Genomic DNA, 9,839 nt, shown 5'->3' with positions numbered 1-9,839 from the left:
ATTATGTTAGTGCGATCTGCCTTATTACAAGCCTGCCATTACTGTGCATTTAGGTGATCATGATGAGAGAGACAGAGTCTGGCTCAGATGCTGGCAGTTCTCGCTGCAGTCTGCCAGTAGCGTCTCCTTTCAGGCCAGGATAGACGAATGTCACCGAGCAGTGACTCAGTTTGTGGTCAAAGGCTTGCACCCATTTGCCACAGCAGATGATTTTCAGTAAGTGAATGTGTTTAATTGTAGGCAGGGACATTACTGGATATTCTTGTGTAATTGCTACAGAATAATTTATGTTATACTTTGTTATTGCTACAGAAGAATATTTATTTTATTATTTTATATATTTTTTTTCCTGAGGACCCTGTGACACCACATTGAAGAGCTGTAGGCTGGATCTCTTAAGATCTCACTGTTGGGTTTGTAAGGCCATGTTACTCCTAAATTTCTATCTTGTTCAAAGAAAAGATATAAAACAAAGTTCTAAGCTAATCAACCTTAGTGTTCTCCTTTCTTAAAAAGAATCGATAAGAGAATCGATAAAGAATGGAATCGTGAAAATCTTATCAATACCCATCCCTAGTCACGTATAATGATGGTTTTGTAGCTGAGTTCTTATCTTCTCGCATTTCTGCAGTCACCCACTAATCTACCGAAGTTGAAACTAATTTTTAACATATTGTTCAAGCTTATATTTTCATTTACCTCCTTGGCTATGGAATAATACTTTAATCCTTATGATAGGTTTGTAGCTTGAACCTATCCGCTGGAACGTTGAGGACAATATAATTACACAGCGAAGCAAGACACGAGTAGGCAAAGTTCTTCATGTTACTCGTGCACGGGAGAGAACCGAACAGGCGCCGTTCCTTCGCTTGACCCCAGTTGCTCTCGCCCGCTCTCCCGTACCACTGTTCTTTTATTGAGGTTACATGAATATGCATCGGTTCATTAACATATGACGTCTACATAGGTATACATGTGAACAAAGAATACTGTGTGTGTGTGTGTGTGCATGTGTGTGTGTGTGTGTGTGTGTGTGTGTGTGTGTGTGTGTGTGTGTGTGTGTGTGTGTGTGTGTGTGTGTGTGTGAGAGATCCAGATGTGACCCTGTGAAGACTCCCCAAAGCTGGTGCCAGGAGTCTAGCGATCCATCTGAACAAAAGGCTCTTATACTTAAACAGATATACGTGTGCTTGCTATACCATAAATCAGCAAGAGAAGATACAACCTCTCCTAGGAGGTGTAATCTACGCCAGAACACTCTGTAGAGGGAGTGAACGCACTCCCCCTTCATGCTACACAGAGCTGTTACAGACCTTCTAGGATGAGACATTCTTTCAATCTACAAATGATTATACACCTCTAAGCATATATGGTTAAATATTTCTAAGCATAAATGACAATCAACAATACAAATCTAACACCTTAATTATTTGAAAATAGGAAAAGCTTTGTTTTAGCACTCTGACCATAAAGCTAGATGGTTTCACAACTTCACAACTGAAAGTTTACTCACTTGCAATTGTGATGACAAGACTTCTGCTTCTCTCTACCTCACATCACCTGACAAGGTAATGTATAGAAACACAGATAGTGTATGAAATATGCTTAGTGGGTGATGGGAATCCCCCACCCAGCAGCCTAAAGGATATTTCCAGACTGCCTAATCCAGACCTCTTTTGTTTTGGTTATTCTTTGTATTTTGGTCTTGTGATGGTGTCACAAATTCAGAAATAACCCACTTTGAACTTCTGTTTCCTCTGTTCATACATCATAGTTTGCATTAAAATAGATGTTTTTATAATATTAAAAAACATTTGAAAGAGCCTTACTTTCTATATTACCTGACTGCTAATTTTCACTACAAGTACTACAATACTACAGTGGTTCAAAATGATGCCTATTGCTTTGGATCTGCAGAAAGTTAGGCCTAACTCACACAGTTATGAACATTAAACTCAATGAATGAAATTTGTTCAGTATTTCTTTGGTTTGGTTTTACAGAAAAAAAGAATTTAAAAAAATTATGTAAAGTGAATTCAAGGAAACAGTGAAGGCTGTAATAATTAAGAATTTCTGTTTGAACACATTATTTACTGTTCCCTGATTCAAAGCACAAGGGGTTGATTTCAGGGTAGTGATGAGGGCAATAGTAAAGAGGCATTTATGGGCAAACACATTTTTACTTTATTTTGTTTCTTGGTTTAGTTACGTCACGGATATGTGAGTAATGTTGCAATCTGAAAATATAACACTGCTTGTTTGGGCTGACTTACTCGTAAACTGCTGCTAAAACAGTAGAGACCTCGTTTTAGTCACTATTCTGTCACTTTGACTATGTTGGCATTCCTGGAGCCAGACTTCAGTATTTGAAATGTAACAATAAGCTTAATAGATTTTCTAAACCAGGGGTAGAATAAGGCATAGACGATAGGGTTGAGGCACGAATTAAAATAGAAAAGACACAAAACAAATGCAGAAGATGATCCGTTGAGGAAGGCATTCTGGCCTGTGAGTGTGACACAATAAAATGGTAAGGCGCATGACAAGAATGCAATTACAACAATACCAAGAGTCCTGGCTGCTTTCATCTCTGATTTCTTTGGATTTCCCTTCCTTGAACACTGGTATGTGACACCTGCAGTATGACTCCGCATGGCCCGAACCTGAGACACAACCACTACAAATATTCTCAAATACAGAACTATAATGACAGTAATAGGAAGTAGGAAGTTCAAAGCAAAATCTGCAACATATTCAATAAAGTTAATATGGACAACACACTCTCCCACACAAGAATTAAACCTGCTTTGCTGTTTCAAGTTGTCCTTTAAGAGGAAACTACCAGCAAGGGCAGAAAAGCTCCAACACAGTGAAACACAGATCTGAACTCTTTTTGCAGTGACTTTGATGGGATAATGCAGAGGATCACAAATGGCCACATAACGGTCAACTGATATCAGTACCATGGTTCCTATTGAGGAAGAGGTGTTAATTGTGCCAATAACATAATACAGAATACACATGAAGTCACCAAAATACCAGCAGCCGTCTATAAACATTATGTAAAAGAGCAAATAGAGACCCACAAAGAAATCGGAGACAGCCAGAGAGAGGAGGAGGAAGTTGGTGGGATTATGGAGCTGCCTAGAGAAAAAAAGAACTTGTTATTTGCAGCATAAATTCATAGTTGTTATTTTTTTTAAAGTTTTTCCTTAAAAAAAAGCTATTAATCTTTTAACTTTATAAAATATGTGGCTACTTGACGTGGGAGATGGAGATGATGACCAGCAGGTTAAGAGTTGCAGTGAGCACAGAGATAGAAGATATTATCATGTAAATGAGCGTGGAAACTGAGACAGGATGCAGAGCCTTTCTGCAAGAGGAGTTGAGCAGATGTGGAAAGCAGAATTCAACCCCCTCCATCATCATCACAGGAGGTGAGCTGATTAGGTTTATCTTGTTCTTTTACTCCTCCCATGTTCTCTTCATTAAAAAAGGTCCCTCCTTCCACATATTTCCCATGTTGCTGTCTGTGTTTATTGTGCTATGGTGTGTTGATATCTGTGCATTCCTGTATTATCCTTCTGTGTTACACATTTCCATGTTTTTTTTCCTCGCTACCTAGCCTGACCTGTCTCCCCAATGTGATGTTTGTGTATTGTATGTACGGTCGGCAAGGTCTGTCATCTCGGTTGTGGGAAAAAGACCTGCAACTGACAAATAAAGGCTATCTCATCTCATATTGAGCCCTATGTACATTTGCTCCATAAGGGTTCACAGACCAATTTTAGTATCTGTAATGGACAATGGTGTTGAAAAATTGTTTGCCTCCTTCCTGAATTCCTTTTTTTTTGGTATATTTGTCACACCCAAATGTTTCAGATCATCAAACAAATTAAAATATAAGACAAAGATTACACAAGAAAACAAAATGAAGTTTCATAATGAAGGGCTTTATTATTAGGGGGCAAAAAATCAAATTCCAATCAAGCGTGTTGGAGGAATTTTGGCCCACCCATCTTTGCAGAATTGTTGTAATTCAGCCACATTGAAGGGTTTTAAGAGAAAATACGATAAGGTAAAATAAGGTAAAATAAGATAAGATAAGATAAGATAACCTTTATTAGTCCCACACGTGGGAATTTTGTTTTGTCACAGCAGAAAATGGACAGTGCAAAGTTATATAGCAAAAATTAGAGAACACTGGAATACAATAAGAATATAAAGAAAGATACTGTACACAACTTTACAGAATAGAATAGAATAAAATAAAATACTGTATGCAATAGAATCAAATCAAATCAAATAATATATACAATAGGATAAAAATAGAATACAAATCCTATATACAACTGAGTTAAAATACAACTTTGTCATAAAAAGAGTATTGCGCTTAGTCTTATTGCACATGTGTGGGTTTGTGTGTGTTTGATCAGCTGCAAAAGTCTTTGTTGTGGAGTCTGACACCATGGGGGAAACCTGTCCTGTGAAATCCCGTGGGTGCCGCAGCCTGCCACTGAAGGAGCTGCTCAGTGCTGTCAGAGTCTCCTGCATGGGGTGGGAGATGTTGTCCAACAGGGATGACACCATTCTCCTGTCACTCACTACCTCCAATGGGTCCAGAGGGCATCCTAGAACAGGGCTGGCCCTGTGGATCAGCCTGTTCAGTCTCTTCCTGTCCCCAGCAGAGATGTTGCTTCCCCAGCAGACTGCACCATAAAACATGGCTGAGGCCACCACAGAGTCATAGAAGATGTGTTGCCCTTAAGGCATTTCTCTGAATAAATAGGTTCATAAGTTTGAAATAAATAATTCTAAAAAGATTTGCCATTAAAAAATTAATATGTGTTGTTAAAATGAATAATTCATGCTTTACATACGTTTTGTTTAAAAGGAAAATATCGCTAAAATGTATTTCCTGTTCTGGCGGGGCACTTCCGGTTTTGGTCAAGCACTCGGTTTTGCTGAGAAACAGGCTCCTCATGCTAAAGGCAGTATGGAGATGTAATCAAATGCCATCTACTCCGAATTATCAGGCTGGAACGCCGTAAGTTACCTTATATGACAGTTCATACAGATAGCTTTGGATATTAATGTATATTTTGCTAACATGAATGTTTTAGTGAGAGTAATGCACTTTATTGATGTAAACATGCTTCTGCCTGTTGAGATGGAGTTTATTTTCTGTCATTTCAGTTTTCACCACATGTTCATGGAGACAATTAAACAAGCTGCAACTAAACTCCAGGGTCTTCATTTGTGGTTTAACTCGGTGTCACCAACATCCTCGTTGAAAACACTACAGAAGGTCTTCAGGAGTGGGCCCTTCACTCCAAAAGACCTGAGTCTCTGCAGCAGGCACAGCCTGCTCTGCCCTTTGCTGTAGAGGGCGTCTGAGTTATGAGTCCAGTCCAGTTTATTGTTTAGATAAACACCAAGGTATCTGTAGCTGTCCACAGCCACCTTGGATGTTCAGTGTTTGCAGTGGAGGATGCTTGTGCCTGCGGAAGTCTACCACCAGCTCCTTGGTTTTATTAGTGCCACTCCAAAGTCTTCAGTTTGTTTTCTCAAGGCATTAAGAGATGGTGTTTTTTGGACCATTGTCCTGCTGCAGAACCCAAGTGCACTTCAGCTTGAGGTCACAAACAGATGGCTAGACATTGGAACATGGGTTGTACTCAGTAGGTGTACTGCAAAAGTACAGCACCTGCACCCTAAGCACTGGCATCCAGCTCTAACTTGAACACGCGAGTAAAATCAGGGGCACCTAAAACTGGGGGACAGCACAACAGGGCTTTGGCTGAGTCAAATGCTTACTGACAGCCCACAAAAGGAGGTGTGACGGACTTGTCAACGCAGTCAAGGGAGTAACCGCTGTGGCAAAACCCACGGTAGTAGCCACACATACCCAGAAAACGGCGAAGTTGACGCCGTGTTGTTGGTACTGGGAAATCCAAAATGGCCTGGACTTTGGCCGTGAGAGGGCGTACCTGCCCCTGTCCCACCTGTTTCCCCAGATAGGTAACCACAGCTTTGCCGAACTCGCACTTGGCAAGATTCACTGTCAAACAGGCATCGTTCAACTGGGCAAAAACTTCCCGCACCATGTCCATGTGCTCTGGCCATGTTGGTGAATAAACTACAATATCATCTTAATAAACCTCACAGCCATGGACACAATATTCATCGGTCTTTGGAACGTGGCTGGAGCATTTCTTAACCCAAACGGCATCACAGTATATTGCAGGAAGTGGTCTGGTGTCACAAAAGCAGAGATCTCAGCCGCCCGTGGTGAAAGGGGCACCTGCCAATAACCTTTCAAAAGATCCAGCTTTGTGACAAATCTGGCTGAACCCACCCTATCTACGCAATCATCCATACGTGGGAGCGGAAAAGAGTCTGGTTTAGTGACGGCATTTACTTTGCGGTAATCATTACAGAAGCGTGGAGTTTGGTCAGATTTAGGCACCAAAAGGGTAGGTGAACTCCAGGGGCTGAAGCTAGGGACTGCAAAACCATTCTTCAGCAAGTATTCCACCTCATAACAGCCCGCTTTACTGGGTTGACCCGGTAGGCATGCTGCTTAATGGGCCTGTGGTCACCAACATCTTTATCATGCTCAAGCATGGTGGTTTGAGTCTCTTTTTGTCACTAAAAAGCATGGCATGGCCACAAATCAGACTATATATATGTCCTGCTTGAGGGGCTCATCCAAGTAAAACAAATGAGCCTCAAGATCCTCCAGGATTTTTGAATTCTCTAAGCGTCCCCCAGAACTTGGTCCCTGGTGCTCATGCAACCCATCCACCGCAGGTTGGTAGGAGGGTGATCCCACCGTCACAACAGGGGAGCCCATGTTGGTGCGCTTGGGGGTTTTCCTATCATACCTCTCCTTCATATTGCTCTGGGCATTAGAAAGCGAGCTACGTGCCAACTCACACGCAGCGTGCAACCTCTCCCTAAACAAACTCACATAATCAAGTATATTGTGCACAGGTCTCGGCTGGTCTGCAAGCCACCTCTCCTGGAGCAGACGTAAGGGTCCACGCACAGTGTGTCCAAAAACCAACTCCGCCGGGCTAAAACCCAGGGACTCTTGTGTGGCTTCTCGAATGGCAAACAGCAACAATGGCAGGCCCACATCCCATTCTGAATCAGTTTCAACACAGTACTTCCGCAACATGGCCTTTAGAGTCTGATGGAACCGCTCCAATGCCCCCTGAGTTTCTGGGTGATAAGCACTAGTCACCCGGTGCTTAACAGACAGTTCAAACATAACTTGAGCAAAAACCCTAGACAGGAAATTAGATCCCTGGTCGGTTTGAATGTATTTCGGTAACCCAAATGTAGAAAAAAACTGAACTAGTGCTTTCACAATGGCCTTTGCCCTGAGCGATCGCAGTAGAATATCTTCTGGAAACCGTGTGGTCGCACACATTACGGTAAGTACATACTGGTAACCTGCCTTGGTCTTCGGCAAGGGCCCTACACAGTCCACTATGACATGTTCGAAGGGCTCACCTATTGCAGGGATAGGATGTAAAGGGGCAGGAGGGATGACCTGATTGGGCTTGCCAGACACCTGACAAACATGACAGGACCGACAATAAAGAGCCACATCAGATTTAAGCCCTGGCCAAAAAAAAATAGCGGAGCACTCTGTCATACATTTTTCTAATCCCTAAGTGGCCCGACAGATGATGCTCATGGGCAAGACTCAAAACCTGGGGTCGGTACTCCGTCGACACCACAATCTGAGTGACCACATCACCCTCTAACCCAGACACCGGAGTCCACTTGTGCAACAGAACCCCGCGGTCAAATTGGTAGGATGCAGGACCAGGTACAGCCACCTGCTGCTGGGCAGCAGATCGGCAGGCAGACAAATTATCATTAGACTGTTGAGCCTCAACAACCTGCTCCCTGTTCACCGCCAAACACAAGTCCTCTGAAACTACACTAAAAACTTTAGATTTGTCACCGTCTACCTCCGGGGAAGGGCTATTATGTGACTCAGAACCATCCAAGAACGTCTCAGATATGAGAGATGAGATTTCTCTCAACTCAGGATGCCACCAATGACACAAGTTTCTCTCCATCTGTGCTACCCCCACGTGGGCAAGCCCGTGGGCCTCATTCACCTTCTGTTTCGCCATTTTGGCTGTTAACACGGGGCGCCCGTCTGGCCCCCTCCACAAGCGTCCATCCTGCCAGGCTTCTTTGTTTTTCCACACCCCCTTTTCCTCTGGGGATGCCTCCTCCTGAGCCTGTTTGACTTCCTCAGTCATGTTAGTGGACACTTCCTCTTCTGCAGTTACCTGTATCATTTGTCTCCGTCCTTTGTAGCCTGCCGCCTCCTTTGCGGCTTCATCTGCTTTCTGGTTTCCTTTTGCCACCATGCTGGTTCCTTGTGAGTGCGCTTTGCATTTTATGATACTCACCTCATCTGGGTCAGCCAAGGCCTTCTCCAGTTCCCAGTTTCGGTGTCAGGTGTCCAAGGCAACTCAGCTTTAAGATTTCGAATGCCAACTTGCTTCATTAGGCCCCTTAAAGGGGCAGTTTTACCTGCATAATCCAGAATGAACTGTCGGCTGTCACCTGTCAAACCAAGAAAAGAAAGCATTTCTCTCACAGTTCGCGGTTTTGTATGTGTCAGAATTTGGTCTGTGTGTGTGTTCATCAAACCCGCTGATTTGTGTGCGATTACCTGGCCAAAAATGTTACCTCAGGTCGAACTAACTGCAACTTTTCTTTACTCACTTTGAAGCCACCCTCTGCCAATCGATTCAACACAACGAGCGAGGCTGCTGCACAATCCGCTGCTGACGGGGCTGCAATGAGAAGATCAAATTACATGTTGACAGGGCCTCTTTGAGCACCTGATTGAAAATGCCTGGAGAAAGCGCAAAGCCTTGTGGCAAACGTGTGTATTTGAATTGCTGACCTCTGTATGTGAATGAGAAAATGTCCCTGAGTGACTCATGTAGTGGAAGACAAAAGAATGCATTTGCCAGGTCAATACACATGAACCACTTTTGGTCACACGTGATAGCTGATAATGCTGTGTATGGGTTTGGTACAGGCGCAGTGTTAGTAAGCAGTATGGCACCACCACGTCACCAAGGAGACGAGCCCAAGCACGTGTAACCACACATGCCGGGAAAACTGTGGAGTCGCCAAGTCCAGAAGAGGTATGACAAAAATTATCCAGAGTAGGACATTCAGTGACTTCAGGAGTGGCCGGAAACACCTTTCCCCAGCCAAGTCGTTTCCCAGACTAAGATCAATGCCTTCAATTGGCAGCTGATCTTGCACCCCCACCCGCACTGCGCCCGATACAAAGGGCGAGGTCAAGGTAACAGTATGAAGCGGCATGCGCAAAATACTCATCTTAATCCCCCACACCAACAAATCAGAGCCACAATACGACTGCTGAGAGAAAGGCACAATTCCACGCAGAATTTCTACAGAATGCTTTGGCCCCCGTATCCCTTAATATGGTGATTGGAACCTGGTCCGCTGCATCACCAGACAGTGACAAAAGGTCTGAACACCTCATCTATCGCCACCGGAAAAACCCCATCTGGCACTGGCCCAGGGTGGTCCACAGTAGAACAACACTGTACTGGATGTGGTTTTAGTCTGCGATACCTCCTTTGTCCTTAGCACTGGACAAAATGTAATGAGGTGACCGAGTTCATGACAATAGAAACATCTGCGGTCCCCACCCGCCACTGTAGGGCTACGCCTTGAAAGCAGGGGAGATCGTTTCTGACGGTACGCTTCAGGCACCAACTCAAAAGCATGCAACACAGCAGCCTTAACAACCTCATAATCCA

The 9,839-nt window shown here is 43.6% G+C and overlaps 1 protein-coding gene across 1 annotated transcript; it reads right to left on the bottom strand.

The window, feature by feature from the left end:
- Positions 1-2,315: 2,315 nt before the first annotated feature.
- LOC309691229 (trace amine-associated receptor 13c-like) lies at positions 2,316-3,426 on the bottom strand (the record flags this gene model as incomplete). Its single annotated transcript, XM_082508819.1, has 2 exons — positions 2,316-3,144; positions 3,260-3,426. The coding sequence occupies 2 exons, from the start codon at positions 3,424-3,426 to the stop codon at positions 2,316-2,318; spliced, it is 996 nt and encodes a 331-aa protein (XP_082364945.1).
- Positions 3,427-9,839: the final 6,413 nt, after the last annotated feature.

Source organism: Aulonocara stuartgranti (genome assembly GCF_965226115.1).
Source record: "Aulonocara stuartgranti genome assembly, chromosome: 16".
NCBI lineage: Eukaryota > Metazoa > Chordata > Actinopteri > Cichliformes > Cichlidae > Aulonocara > Aulonocara stuartgranti.
Note: the sequence above shows the minus strand (reverse complement) of the source record. Positions and strands in the feature narration are given on the sequence as shown.